This window comes from Lepidochelys kempii, chromosome 24, assembly GCF_965140285.1.
Source record: "Lepidochelys kempii isolate rLepKem1 chromosome 24, rLepKem1.hap1, whole genome shotgun sequence".
In the NCBI taxonomy this organism is placed as follows: domain Eukaryota; kingdom Metazoa; phylum Chordata; order Testudines; family Cheloniidae; genus Lepidochelys; species Lepidochelys kempii.
In genome coordinates this window covers 18,061,455-18,076,122 of record NC_136403.1, presented here as the reverse complement: position 1 = coordinate 18,076,122, position 14,668 = coordinate 18,061,455, and the positions used below count along the sequence as shown (strand labels likewise).

Here is a 14,668-nt window from a genome sequence, read left to right as displayed (position 1 = left end):
TTTGAGAAAGGGGGCGCGGGAAACCCACCGGGCCAGCCGATAACTGGGCATTTTCATTCGGCCACATGTCACCGACTAGGGCGAGGGGCGTCGGCCAGACACACAGCAGGGGGCTGGGGAGCAGCGACTCCGGAAGGGATTCGGGGCGTTGGGGGAGAATCATCCAAACCGGGCCCCCCTGTGTGACGCTACGGCCAGACGGGCTAACGCCGTCCTGGGCTGGCTAAATGAGAGTCTCCAGGTGGAGCAGGGAGGGGCTTCTCCCTCTGGAGCTGACCTGGGGGTGACGCTGCCGGGCCCTGGGTCCGGTTCTGGGGCGCACAGTCACTCGGGGAGGGGTCAGTCAGGATAAAATGTAGGGTTAGGGCTAATATTTGAGGTCAGGGTTCGAATTTACATTTAGGGTTACAGTTCACTTGAGGGGTAGAGTTAAGATGATAGGTTTAAGGTACACATTAAATGTTAAGGTTAAGAGAAGTGCTCAGGTTTGGGTCAGAGTTTCTCCTTAGGGTTAGGGCTGGGTTTGGGAGTTAGGGAAGGGGATACAGAAGATGAGATTTTGACCTGCATAAATTCAGAGAGGACTCTCAAATGCGATCCTGCGAGGAGCCCTGCCGTGAGAAGGGTGATCCCTGCGCTTCTCTCCCAGCCTTACACAAAGAGCCTGGGTTCGTGCCAGGTGTGTCTCTTCTAAAGAGGGGGATTTGCAAGCCGTGGTCCGAGTGTCCTGTTTAAATCTGTCCCTCTCTCTGCCCAGGCTGCCTCCGGGTTCGCGGTCACCACCTCCTGGATGGAGCGGGTCCGTCAGGCCCATATCAGCAGCACCCGCGGGAGTCGTGCACAATATGGTGATGCAGTCAAAGGGCGATTCAAGAAGGCAGACGTTAGCAGAGGTGAAAGTAAGCTGGTACGCCCCGGTACGGCATACCAGCAAAAGCCGGTGCACCTTACCGGGGTGGATCGGCTTCCCCCGGAGCAATTTAAAGGGCCTGCGGCTCCCAGCAGCGGCTGGAGCCCCCGGCCCTTTAAATTGATGCCAGAGGCCCCGGCTGCCACTGTTACCCCGGGGAGGGGGAAGGCGGCACTTGCCGATAAAGGGTAGGCCGGGGCTGGCTCTGACCTCCCCCAGCCCCGCCCCTTCCACCTGAGGCCCCGCCCCTTCTGCAGGCCAGAGCCGGCCCCAGCCCAGCCCCGTACTGGTAAGCCCCAAGACATACTTTCACCCCTGGACGTTAGCAAACTCGGGGAGCTGGTAGGTCCGATCCCATGGGAAGCAAGTCTAAGGGGAAAAACCATTGAAGACAGTTGGCAGTTTTTCAGAGACATTATCACAAGATCAAACTATCCCACTGTGGAGGAAAGATTGGAAACCTGGCCAGAGACCACCCTGGCGTAACCAGGAGACCTTCAATGGTCTGAAACTCAATAAAGAGTCCTACAAAAAGTGGAAACTCGGTCCAATGACAAAGGATGAATATGAACAAATAACACAAGTCTGTAGGGACAAAATTAGAAAGGCCAAGGCCCAAAACGAGATCAAACTTGCTAGGGACATAAAAGGAAAGAAGAAAACATTCTGCAAATACATTCAAAGCAAGAGGAAGACCAATGACAGAGCAGGGCCGTTACTCAATGAGGGGGGAAAGACAAAAACAGAAAATGGCAGAGCTGCTTCATGACGTCTTTGTTTCGATTTTCACCCAGAAGGTTGGTGGCGAGTGGACGTCTCACATAGCGACTGCCAGTGAGAATGAGGTAGGATCAGAGGCTAAAATCGGGAAAGAACAAGTTAAAAATGACTTAGACGAGTTCGATGTCCTCAAATCCCCAGGGCCTGATGAAACACGTCTGAGAACGCTCAGGGAGCTGACTGAGGAGACAGCTGAGCCGGGCGTGATGATCTTGGGACAGTCGTGGAAGACGGGAGACATTCCAGAGACAGGAATCGGGCAAATAGAGGGCTCGTCTACATCGGCACTTTACAGCCCTGCAACTTCCTCGCTGAGGGGTGTGAAAAAACACCCCCCCCCCCCGAGTGCAGCAAGTCTCCGTCATGCGGGAAGGACATGCCGAGTGGGGTCCCGCAGGGATCAGTTCTGGGTCTGGTTCTGTCAATATCTTCATCAGTGGTTTCGACCATGGCAGCGAGAGCACGCTTATAGAGTCTGCGGACGATACCCAGCTGGGAGGTTGCAAGTGCTTTGGAGAAGAGGATGAAAATCCAAAATGAGCTGGACAAACTGGAGACTTGGTCTGATGTAAATAGGATGAAATTCAATGAGGACAAATGCAAAGTCCGCCACTGAGGAAGGAACAATCAGCTGCGCACACACAGAATGGGAAATGGCGGCTCAGGAAGGAGTCCTGCGGAAAGGGATCCGGGGGTCAGAGTGGACCACAAGCTAAATACGAGTCAACAGGGTAACACTGTTGCAAAAAAAAGCGAACGTCCTTCTGGGCTGGATTCGCAGGTGCGTTGAAAGCAAGACACGAGCAGTCATTCTTCCGCGCTGCTCTACCCTGATTAGGCCTCAACTGGAGGGTTGTGTCCAGTTCTGGGCACCACATTTAATTTAGCCAACTTTAATTTTTGTGAGAATAACGAGGAGTCCCTGCGACCCCTTAGAGATGAGCACGTTTATTTTTGTGATGATTTTAAAACCTGAGTTGTATTTAATAAAATCATCGTGAAACATTTTTCAGTTTTTGTGATGGTCCCATACAGCCCCCCTTCGTCCTCACGGTCTCAGCCTTCGGCGCCCCCCCCCCCATTTCAATTCCCAGGGAAAACACTGGTCAGAGCAGAGCCCCGAGGACGATTTGAGGGTTCGAAATCTGCAGAGCGAGCGACCCCAGGAGCTCTAGCTATTGTGCTGAGCCCAGAGCAGACTCCGGGCTCCCCGTCTCTCCGTCCCAATGCAGGGAGCAGATTGGCTCAGGGCCGGTCAGTTGAGCAGAGGAAGCGGGGACGTGAGCCAGCAGCTGGGGGCTGAAGCTGGATAAATTCACCCTGGGAATAAGCGTCGGTGTTAACCAGGGCAGGGAATGAACCGTGGGGATGAGATTCTCCATCTGGGCAGTTTTAACTCCCGCAGGGCTGCGTCTCACAGCCCTGCTCTGGCTCCTGCAGGGACCAGGTTGGGGCAGGTGTCATGGAGTCCCTGGGCAATGCTCTGGACCTGCTCCCCATGAAGCCAGGCAGGACTCTGGGGCAGTCGCCTTTCTGTGAGCAGCCTGTCTGCAGGACACACAGCTCACCCGGCTCCACCTTCCTGGGTCTGACCTCGGAGCATTCAGCCTCCTCTGCCCCTCTGTGCGCTTCCCACAGCGAGTCCGCTCAGGCGGGGTCCTGGGGGGGCCAGAGGGTCCTGCCCCCCAACTCCGCAGTCAGACGGGACTCTCAGCCAGCCAGTAAAACAGAAGGTTTATTAGATGACAGGGACATGGTCTAACACAGAGCTTGCAGGTGCAGAGAACAGGACCCCTCAGCTGGGTCCATTTTGGGGGCAGTGAGCCAGACAACCACGTCTGCCCTTCACTCCATGTCCCAGACAGCCCCAAACTGAAACTCCCTCCAGCCCCCCCCCCCCCCGGGCTTTGTCCCTTTCCTGGGCCAGGAGGTCACTGGATCCCTTTGTTCTCCAACCCTTTAGCTCTCACCTTGCAGGGGGGAAGGGCCCAGGCCATCAGTGGCCAGGAAACAGGGTGTCGGCCATTCTCTGTGTCCAGACCCCTGCACACACCTGCCCTCTAGGGCTCTGCAATGATCATACACCCTTACCCCACCCCCTAGATACTTAAGAACTGCCCAGGGGAAACTGAGCCCCCCCCACTATTCAGAGGAAACATTAAGAACAGTCCCACTTTGTCACAGCAGGTCAGAGGAGATCAGACGCCATGTAACAGGATGTGGGTTTCGCGAGGCAGGCAGACCGAAAGCTTGTGACAGGAGGTGGTTTTCGCGAGGCAAGCTGGGCTGCAGGACACCCGGGTGCTCACCCCAGCTCCGCTGCGGGCTGCCCGCAGGCCTCGGAGCCCGTCACGGCCCTGCTGCAGGGCTCAGTTTTGCCATCTGTCAAATGGGCGGAACGATCCTTGTAGAGTGTAAGGCCTTCGGTGGAGGTGGCTGTGTCCGAGCTGCCCCGCCCCCCAGTCCATATAAAGCCACGCGCCCCCCCCCAGCGCCCTGGGTTGTTGTTTATTGCTGGGCTGACAGAGGCTGGTTGCTTCACGGCACCTTTCCCAAACAGGGCTGATGCAAGCAGGGAGCCGGAACCACCCCGTCCCCGGGGGTGTTTCAACAGCCCCTGGGTCTTGGCAAAGCCCCGGGGTCCCGTACGGCTGCTTTCTGGCCCCATGTGTGTAACTGTCAGGTTCAAAAACACTGACACAAACAAAGAGCCACCATGCAGCCCGGAGATCGACCCCACGTATGCAGCCATGTCTGGGGTGGGGCACCACGGGGGCTGTTTATACAAAGCAGTCAAGGCAAGGCAGTGACGGGGTGGGGCATCGGGGGGAAGGTTGGGGCAGGATGAGCTTGTCGGGGGATTGGGGGCAGTGTGGGGTGAGGGTCACAGGGACTTGGGGGCGGAGCAGGAAATGGGCCTGGTGTTAGAGGAGGGCTGAGGGGAGGGAAGGGAAATCAGGGGAGTGGTTGGTTTCGGGGGACAGGGACTCAGAGGAGGGGGATGGGGCCCAGGCTGGCTCTGGGAGGGGAGTGGAGTCTAGTGGTTAGAGCAGGTGGGGGCCGGGAGCCAGGACTCCTGGGTTCTGTCCCCAGCTCTGGGGGGCAGGTCTGGGACTCAGAGCAGGGCTCACCCCCAGCAGGGTGGTGGCAGGGGGACAGACACCGTCCAAACTCCCCCCACTCCCAGCCTGCGTGGCCAGCGGACCTACAGCACGACACAGATGTCTGAATGTACAACCACACCCCCCCCGCCTCAGCAGCCACACACAAAGCCACACCCCCCAATTCCCTGGGAAGAGCATCACGCACACAGTCGTACCTGTCCCGGCAAAAATATACAACAAAAACAACCAGAGAAGCAAACACAACTCGTAAATGCCACCCCCGCCCAGCCACAGTTACACCCAAACCCACAGAGAAACACGCCACAATCGCCAACACACAGCGCCCCAGGCACTAGCCATCCACACTCACAACCTCTAACAAACACTTCTAGCCGCCCCCCAAAGCCACACTCACAACAGAACGTAGTCCAACAAAGCCACAAACACACCAAAAACATCACGTAAGCTGCCAACACAATGCACTCAAATATCCAGTGCCACAAACATGCAAAACAAGGCAGCCACAACAGGTCCCATGGTGTGTGTGGGTGTGTGTGTGTGGGGGGGACGACTGTGCAGGTGTGATTGTGAGGTGGTGGGGGGGGGGGTCACACAAACACACAGGCCCCCATGTTCTCGCTTCCCTGTAGCCCAGGGGAATCCAGGCGCCCCCCAAATCACCCCATGGGGCCTCCCCCACTCTGCTCCTGGAGCCAACCTCCCTTTCCCTACCCGCCTCCCCCAACACAGACCCGCCCCCACACAGGAACTGCAGGCAGCTCCCCCTGCTGGGCAGGGCAGGAATTACAATAAAATAAAGTTTATTAATGAAATAACAAAAGCACCATAAATTAGAATAAAATAACCATCATCATAATAATAAAACAGGGTCACAGCCTGTCAGCTGCCAGCAGAGGGGTGAGGGGCTGGGGAGGGACCCCAGCGGATGGACTGAGTCGGACAGGCCTTAGCCTAATGGGAAAATAAATTATGAACCTTCAAATCCATGGAGGTATCCCAGGGGAACAGGGGTGGCTCACACAGCGTGTGCGTGGGGAGAACAGATTCATTGGACTGCCAGCCCGCCCTGCTCGAACCACGAGATCCCCCCTCCCCTCCCCGAGCTGGGGAGAGGACCCAGGAGTCCTGGCTCCCAGCTGCCCCGCTCTCGGTCTCCCTGCGGGGGCGTCAGGAGCTGCGGGGCAGCAGGACGAGCAGGGCCAGGAGGGCAGTGCCGTAGAGCAGGGCTGGCTGGGCCCCGAGCCTGCGGCCGGCCCGGCTCCTCCTGGCCGGGGGGAGGGCGCCCGCCTGGATCCGGCTGTTGCAGAAGTTGCCCCGGCAGCAGCGGGCCTGCACCCCGGCCAGGCGCTTGTAGATGGAGGTGTAGGGGGCATCGCACCAGGCCGGGGTGGCGCAGCCCTTCAGCATGGCGCCCGGCCCCCTCAGCGCTGGGGAGGGAGGGCAGGAGAGTGAGACGGAGCCCGGAGCCGGCCCCCAAGCCCCCACCCAGACCCCCTGGAGCGAGATGCCCCCTGCCCTGTGCCCCTGCTGAGCCCCCCAGCCCTCCCATGGCCTGGCGTCCCCGGCTGAGCCCCTCTCCCAGCCTGGTGCCCACTGTCCCCCCACCACATAGTGCCCCTGACGAGCCCCCAGCCCCTGCCCCCCGCTGAGTCCCCCACCCTCCCCCGAGCCTGGTGGCCCCTCCCCTGCACTCCTCTCCCCCCACAGAACCATGGCCCCTGCCCCACCCCCCGCAGCACGGCGCCCCCAGCTGGCTCTGCAGCTACTCACCATGGCTCCCCACAGCCTCCATGCAGTGGGTCATGGGCCCCTGGCACTGCAACCGGGTGATGTTTTCTGGGGTGCAGCCATGGCTGGAGTTCCCTTCGCAGGCAAAGCAGGTGACTCCGTTCAGGGGCAGGGGGGATTCCTGGTAATCTGAACCCGGGTCAGAATGGATCACTGGGCAGCCCGAAAACCAGCTGGTGCCCCTCACTCCTGACCCGCAGCCCCCTGCCAGCCCAGCCCTGGGCTCCCTCCCCCAGCTCTGCCGGTGCCCCTCACTCCCGACCCGCAGCCCCCTGCAGCCCAGCCCTGGGCTCCCTCCCCCAGCTCTGCCGGTGCCCCTCACTCCCGACCCGCAGCCCCCTGGTTACCGTGGGCGTCATTATTGCACAGGCTGGAGTTGCAGCATTGCAGCAGGTAGAAGCTGTCCTGGTTGTGGAAGCCCAGGGGCTCCTGGCACCGAGAGATCTGCCCGCAGCCTTTGATGCGCCGCTCGTCCTGGGGAAACTCTGGGGACAGAGAGAGCAGGGGTGACGTGGGGCCTGTCCCCTCTAGGGGGCACTGGCTCCCATCCGGGCCCAGGCTGGGGACTGGCTGGCTTAGGGGGGCCAGGAATGGGACGTGGGGCCTGTCCCCTCTAGGGGGCGCTGGCCCCCATCTGCCCCCAGGCTGGGGACTGGCTGGCTTAGGGGGGCCAGGAATGGGACGTGGGGCCTGTCCCCTCTAGGGGGCGCTGGCCCCCATCCGGCCCCAGGCTCGGGGGACTAGCTGGCTCAGGGGGTCTCCAGCAAAGAGGCAGAGGCCCATCAGGTGCTGGGGCCTGGGCCCCCTATGTGGGGCGGGGAGGGGGTCTCGGGACGGGTCCCTGCTCACCATCGGGCGTGGAGATGGCTGCGATGTCCACGCACTGCTGCCGGGGGTCCAGGCACCGGATCCGCATCAAGGAGGGGCTGGAGCAGGAGTGGTCGGAGGAGGAGCAGGAGAGGCAATCCAGGCTGGCGTTGGAGGGGAAGGAGCTCAGGGCTGTGGGGGGGAGAGAGGCGGGGTGAGCAGGGGACAACGGGACCCCCCGGGGGAGGGCGAACAGACTGGAGGGGAAGGACCCCGCCGGCTCCATGGACTGACCCTTGGGCACCCCCTGGTTGCAGAGGTCGGTAGCGCAGTGCTCTTCCGCCAGCATCACAATCTGCCCGTGGGAGACGAAGGAGATGGAGTTGTTGGGTTTCCCCTGCACGTCGCAGCCCTTCTGGATCCGATCGGAGACCCCGGAGCCTGGGGGGTGGAGGAGAGAGTCAGAGCCATTGGCAGGGCTGGCTCGGGGCTGGGCTAGCCGGGGGCTGTGGGTCGGGAGTGAGGGGCACCAGCAGGGCTGGGTCAGGGGAGCCCAGGGCTGGGCTGGGAGGGGGCTGCGGGTCGGGAGTGAGGGGCACCAGCAGGGCTGGGTCAGGGGAGCCCGGGGCTGGGCTGGGAGGGGGCTGCGGGTCGGGAGTGAGGGGCACCAGCAGGGCTGGGTCAGGGGAGCCCAGGGCTGGGCTGGGAGGGGGCTGTGGGTCGGGAGTGAGGGGCACCAGCAGGGCTGGGTCAGGGGAGCCCAGGGCTGGGCTAGCCGGGGGTTAGCTGGTCACTGGGGGGCACTCACGGGAGATCATGGTGAGGGCAGTTGTGCGACACTGTCCCTGCTGCTCCCCACAGTCCTCCATCTCCTGGCAGCTCCGGTCCCCATCACAAGAATAACATCGCAGGGCAGCCGCTGGGCGGAGAGACGTGGAGGAATCGGAACAGAACCCAGAAGTCCCAGCCCCCCAGATCTAACCACTAGACTGCACTCCCCCCCCCCGAGCCAGGGAGAGAACCCAGGAGTCCTGGCTCCCAGCCCCCCAGATCTAACCACTAGACTGCACTCCCCCCCCCCCCGAGCCAGGGAGAGAACCCAGGAGTCCGGGCTTCCAGATCTAACCACTAGACCGCACTCCCCTCCCAGAGGGAGGGAGAGAACCCAGGAGTCCGGGCTCCCAGCCCCCCAGATCTAACCACTAGACTGCACTCCCCCCCAGAGCCAGGGAGAGAACCCAGGAGTCCGGGCTCCCAGATCTAACCACTAGACCGCACTCCCCTCCCAGAGGGAGGGAGAGAACCCAGGAGTCCAGGCTCCCAGCCCCCCAGATCTAACCACTAGACTGCACTCCCCTCCCAGAGCCACGGAGAGAACCCAGGAGTCCTGGCCCCCAGCTCTAACCACATCCAGTCCCCAGCTGATGGTGAATCAGAGCTAAGGGGAAATGAGCGGATTGAGTTCACCTCTTCCTCCCCCTGAGAGGGGACCCTGAACTCTGGTGAGGATCTGCTCCCCCAGGGGACTCCTGGCCCTTCCTCGGGGGAGGGGACCCCCCAGCTCACAGCCCTCTCCTAGGGCGGGGCTCAGCCCCCTGCCGAGCCCCCACCTGGCCAGGGAAGTGTCCTGCCCCTCCCCCACTGGGTTCTCTTCTCCCTCCCCCTTCAGGATCTGACTCAGGGCTAAGAGCCGGGACAAAACCACCGAGCGGCTCCCCGCGTCCGCGCCCACCTGGCCGCCAGCTCGCATCCTGCCCTACCGCCCCACTGCTGGGGCAAATCCTGCAGCCACAGCTGCACCTCGGAGCTGGGGAGAGAACCCTGGCGTCCGAGCAACCTCCCCCCCCGCCGCTCTAATCACTAGACCCCACGGCCCTCCCAGAGCCGGGGAGAGAACCCAGGAGTCCTGGCTCCCAGCCCCCCAGATCTAACCACTAGACCCCACGGCCCTCCCAGAGCCAGGGAGAGAACCCAGGCATCCGAACACACCCCCCCCCGCTCTAACCACTAGACCCCACGTCCCTCCCAGAGCCAGGGAGAGAACCCAGGAGTCCTGGCTCCCAGCCCCCCAGATCTAACCACTAGACCCCACGGCCCTCCCAGAGCCGGGGAGAGAACCCAGGAGTCCTGGCTCCCAGCCCCCCAGATCTAACCACTAGACCCCACGGCCCTCCCAGAGCCAGGGAGAGAACCCAGGCATCCGAGCACCCCCCCCCGCTCTAACCACTAGACCCCACGTCCCTCCAGAGCCGGGGAGAGAACCCAGGCGTCCGGGTTCCAGTACCTTGGCTCAGCAGCGCCCCCAGCAGGATGCAGCCCCACACAGACTCCATGGCTTCGGGGCTCGAACCTGCGACCCCGGCGCCGTCGCCCCGTCCTGCCTCTGGCTGCTGTGTGCTGCCGTCCCGCGCCGGGGCCGCCTTAAGAACCTCCCCCCCCCCCCCACCTCGTCCGCGCCTGGGACACACCCCTTCCCCCCCCCCGCGGCTGCGGGGCTGGACCCGGGAGCTCAGGAGTGGGGCGGGGGCTCTTCGGGGAGGTGGGCTAGAGCCGGGGGGGGTAATCTGGGGGATAAACATCGGGGGTGCTGGGGGTCCCCACTGGGAGGGGCTGGGGGGTTACCTCGTGGGGGCTCTTAGGGGAGATGGGTAGGCGGTATCTGGGGGAGAAACAGCAGGGGGTCCTGGGGGGGTCCCCCTGGGGCGGGGGGTCTGGTTGGGTTGTTCCCTTGGGGGGCTCCCAGAGGGAGGCGGGGTGGTTAGAGCATCGGCAGGAAATGGGTTTGGGGGGGAACAGCTGGGGGGGTCTGCCTGGGGAGGGACAGCTGGGGGTTACCCTGTGGGGGCTGCCACAGGGTTTGGGGGAGGGGGTGGATGGTCCTGTGTGGGGCGGTGACCCTGCGTCATGTCGCCCCCTTGTGGCCAATGCCAGTGGAGGATAACAGCTCTTCTACTGGGGCTTTCTGAGGGCCCGCGAGGAGCCAGAGGGCCGCGGCTTTCCAGCCCTGCTCCCGCCCCTGGGGCCAGGCCGCCATGGAAGGAGGGTGTGTGTGTCCCCCCCAGAACATGGCTCTGGCCCAGCTGGGGCGCCCCACGGACTTTTATGGGGTGCAGAATCCTGGGGTGATGCCCTGTTACAGCACCAGAATAGGAGTGGTTAGAATGAGGGGGCTGGGAGCCAGGACGCCTGGGTTCTCTCCCCAGCTCTGCGAGGGAAGTGGGGTCTAGTGGTTGGGGGGGGGGGGAGCCGGGGAGCCAGGACGCCTGGGTTCTCACCCCAGCTCTGCAAGGGAAGTGGGGTCTAGTGGTTGGGGGGGGGAGCCAGGACGCCTGGGTTCTCTCCCCAGCTCTGCGAGGGAAGTGGGGTCTAGCGGTTGGGGGGGGGGGAGCTGGGGAGCCAGGACGCCTGGGTTCTCTCCCCAGCTCTGCGAGGGAAGTGGGGTGTAGTGGTTGTGGGGGAGGAGCCGGGGAGCCAGGACGCCTGGGTTCTCTCCCCAGCTCTGGGAGCAGAGTGGAGACTTTCTCTGGCCTGTTGTATCAGGTCAGGCTGGAAGGTCACAAGATACCTTCTGGCCTTGGAATGTGTGTGTCCGTGTGTGTCCGTGTGGTTGTGGCGTGTGTGTGACACATGCCCCCCGGTTACAGAAATCCCCGGCTCGCTTGCGAAATGGAGCTGATTGGAGCAGAACATGGATGGAAGAAATGCAGCGCCGGGCCCAGATGCCCCCCTGCCCGCTGGGGCGGAGCGAGAGATTGTCAAGATCACACACACACATCCTGGTTGTCGCACACACAAAGGCCCCCGTGCCCCCCCCCCAACCAACTTGTTTTATCAAGCAAAAAATCGGTTCGTGTTCAGCAGAACCCGGGAACAGGAATTAGACAAAAAACCCACAAACCACTTCCCGCTCCTGAGCTGGACAAAACTAGCCCCGGTCCTGCCCCCCCCCCGATTTCACCCCTTCCTATCCCCCCACAACTTCCAAGCCCCCAGCCCCACTTCCCCTCCCCCACAGCCCCTTGCCCACTCCCACCAGCCCCACTGCCCAATCCCCAGCACCCCTTCCCATCCCCCCACAGCTGCCCATCCCAATTCCACTTGCCCCCTGCCCCCCAGACACAGCCCTGCTTCCCACCCCTCTGCCTCCCCACCAGGACCCTCTCCAGGGGTGGTTGGTTGCTTGTCACTTGCCCAGTGTGGCTGGGGGTTTAATGACCAGCCAAGGACGGGACTTTAGCCTCTGGCCTGGCTGCCCCATTGCCCTGCCCCATGGTCCTGGCTCACTGGGGACCAGTCCTCTGGCCAGGGGAACATGTGGGGGGAGCTGCTCCCCGGCCTCCTGCCCAGCAGAGCTCAGGGCTGATGAGCCTTTAACCCCGAGGGCTTTTCTCCACCATGTTGCTTGGGCCTTTGAGTTCAATGGGGGTCAACGCTTCGGTGCCACCCACGGGCTAGACAGGTTGGTGGGAGGGTTGGTGCAGAGAAAGCTGGGAGGGATGTGGCTGGGATGGATAAAACCCAGCACAGATCCCCGCCCGAGATCGGACCCTGTTGTGCCGGGTGCTGCACAGACCCCCCCCACACACTGAAATTGGGGTCCCATCCTTACAGGTGCTGCCGGGACACATGGTGAAAGCGGACCCCACACCCAGGAGCTCCCAGCCTAAACAGACACCACATTGTACAGCTGGAGAAACTGAGGCAGGGGCATACTGCCCTTTGCTCCCGGTCACAGGGGGAGTTTGTGGCAGAGCTGGGACAAGGATCCAGATGTCCTGCAGGCCCAGTCTGGGGCCCTGCCCAGAAGCGAGTCCCATCAGCCCCCCAGTTGCCACACAGGCCCCCGGGGAGCCAGGACCAGATTTGGGAAGCAAAGGGGAGGGGAGAACTGCCCCCAACTGTCCTGCCCCATCCCACACCCTAGGGCACCAGGCCCGTGTGCCTCACCATGACGTGGGTCTAATAGGAAAGGAGAAGGAAGCGCCCAGGATGGGTTGAGGTAAGCGATGGGTCAGCCAGTGACCTCATAACGCATCTATTCTGGGAGAGAAGTGGAGTCTAGTGGCTAGAGCAGGGGCGGGCTGGGAACCAGGATGCCTGGGTTCTATCCCTGGCCAGGGGAGGGGAGGGGAGTGGAGTGGGGTCTAGTGGTTAGAGCAGGGGGGCTGGGAGCCAGGACTTCTGGGGTCAATCCCAGCTCTGGGAGGGGAGGGGGGTCTTTAGAGTGGGGGTGGGGCTAGGAGTCAGGACTCCTGGGTTCTCTCTCTGGCCCTGGAAGGGGAGTGGGGCCTAGTGGTTAGAGCAGGGGGCTGGCAGCCAGGACTCCTGAGACCTAACCCAGCTCTGGGAGGGGAGGGGGGGTCTAATGGGTAGAGTGGGGGTGGGGCTGGGAGTCAGGACTCTTGGGTTCTCCTCCCACAGGGCTGATGTCTCACTTGCAAGAGGCCCCTCCCCTCCCCGAAACCCAGGTCAGACTGAGTCACCGGGAATTCCTGACGTGCCATCTGCCCCCCCTCACCCCCCACTGTGGCATTGCACACGTGCTGCCCCGCCCTGGGAACCCAGCCCCCCCATCCAGGTGGTGTCCCAGGGACAGGGTCAGGGTCCTTTTTTGGCTTCCACGGGGGCTCCTTCCACTGTCCCCCAGCATCTTCCCTCCTGGGCCCCCTAATATCCCTGCCCCACTGAGTCTCTGCCTAGCAGTGCCAGCCCCCCAGGAGCCCTCTCCCCACAGGCTCTGTGCCTGCTGCCCCCCACAGTCTCAGACAGTTGCTATGGCCCTCTCCCATCCCCTGAGCAGCCCCCCATAGCGTGCCCCCAGCTCCCCCCGCCCCGCAGCCTGCCAGCCGGCAGGGTCAGGCCCCGCCTGGTGGGGTGCACGGAGGGGCACAGGTGACGAGCCATGGCCGTGCCCCATGGCAGGCTGGGGTGGGGGTGGTTTCTCCCGGCCTCTCCCCGGAACCCTCCTGGCCCCGGCCCAGCCCCGACGACTCACATCCCGGCTCCATGTGCCCAGCTATAGGGATCCAGTGAGGGTGTGTGGGGGCTGGGGGGGCAGGACTCCTGGGTTCTCTCCCCAGCTCTGGGAGGGGAGTGGGGTCTAGTGAGTCAAAGCGGGGATTGGCTGGGGGCCAGGACTCCTGGGTTCGCTCATCAGCCCCCACTTCTGCCTTTCCAGGAACCCTTCAGCCATCCCTCCCACAAGGCCGCTTGTGGGGGCCGACTCTTGCCAAAGGAGGCGAGGAGAGGGCTGAAGCAACCAGCCAGCCTGGGTGTGGGTGTGGGTGTGTCCGTCCAGGGTCTCATGGGAACCCCCAAACCACCCAACCCCCGAAACTCAGCCAGGGCCACTAATCTAGTCGCTGAGCTGCCATGGCCCCTACTAGGGGCAGAGTCCGAAAGCGCAGGGGGCTCGGCCCAGGGCCGGGGACCCCTTGCTAGCATCAGTGGAGCTGGGGGGGGCCCAAGGGGGACCGCAGGGCGGAGGAAAGGGGGGATGGGGGGGAATGTCTCCGAGGAGGGGGGTGGTAGGGACGGACCCTCCCTCGCCCCATCCCAGGCTCTGTCAGTCGAAGGCAGCGGACGCGTAGGAAGGAAAGGTCTTTATTGGACGCCCTGCAGGCAGGGGGTGCCGCGGGGGCAAAGCAGAGGGGAGCCGAGCCAGACCGCGCCGGGCTCCGGTCCCGTCCCCCTGCCAAAGGACACAGCAATAAATTAAGCATCAACTCGGAGGGGGGATCATTGAACTGGCTGGGGCGATGCTGGGGGAGAGGGGGTGGTGGGTAATCCACCCCCTCCCAGGGCAGTAACTGGCCCCATCGGCAGCCAACTGGCTGAGGGGTGAGACCACGCCACCCCCTTTCCCCTGCAACATGGGGCACTAAGGGGAAGGGGGCAAACAGGAGAGACCCCCTCCCTCCATCCCCAGGGGCTGTTGTCTGATAGGGTAAAGTTCCTCTTGAATAAATATTTAAGCCCTAGGAGACTTCACAGAGAGCAAAATAAACTCGCGTGTGTGTGTCTGGACACGCTGCCTACCTTGTGTGTACTTGTGTGTGTGTCTGCCAGGTGCGTGTGTTTGGATAGTGTGTGTGTGTACGGGTGTGGGGGGGTGTACGTTTCTATGTTGTCTGCCCATGTGGCCCTATGGATGTGCGGTCTGGCAGTGCTGTGCTGTTTTGTTTAGCACCCCCTCTTCCAATCCAGGCCTTTAACAGGCATAAAAAACCCCCCTCCAGCATCTCAAGGGTTAATGGAG

At 62.5% G+C, this 14,668-nt stretch overlaps 1 protein-coding gene across 1 annotated transcript; it reads right to left on the bottom strand.

Moving 5' to 3' along the window:
* Positions 1–5,900: 5,900 nt before the first annotated feature.
* LOC140902484 (urokinase plasminogen activator surface receptor) lies at positions 5,901–9,834 on the bottom strand. Its single transcript, XM_073322603.2, has 7 exons — positions 9,695–9,834; positions 8,219–8,329; positions 7,705–7,851; positions 7,453–7,602; positions 6,951–7,088; positions 6,586–6,732; positions 5,901–6,242 (listed from the first exon to the last, which is right to left on the bottom strand). Exons 1-7 carry the CDS (start codon positions 9,741–9,743, stop codon positions 5,983–5,985), a joined length of 1,002 nt encoding a protein of 333 aa, XP_073178704.1. The 5' UTR covers positions 9,744–9,834; the 3' UTR covers positions 5,901–5,982.
* Positions 9,835–14,668: the final 4,834 nt, after the last annotated feature.

Excerpts from the sequence above, each read along its gene's own strand:
- LOC140902484 (XM_073322603.2), bottom strand. The coding sequence starts at position 9,743 with ATGGAGTCTGTGTGGGGCTGCATCCTGCTGGGGGCGCTGCTGAGCCAA. Across the intron at positions 7,089-7,452 it reads AGCCATCTCCACGCCCGATG|AGTTTCCCCAGGACGAGCGG; the intron begins GTGAGCAGGGAC and ends CTCTGTCCCCAG. Across the intron at positions 6,733-6,950 it reads GTGCAATAATGACGCCCACG|ATTACCAGGAATCCCCCCTG; the intron begins GTAACCAGGGGG and ends ACCCGGGTTCAG.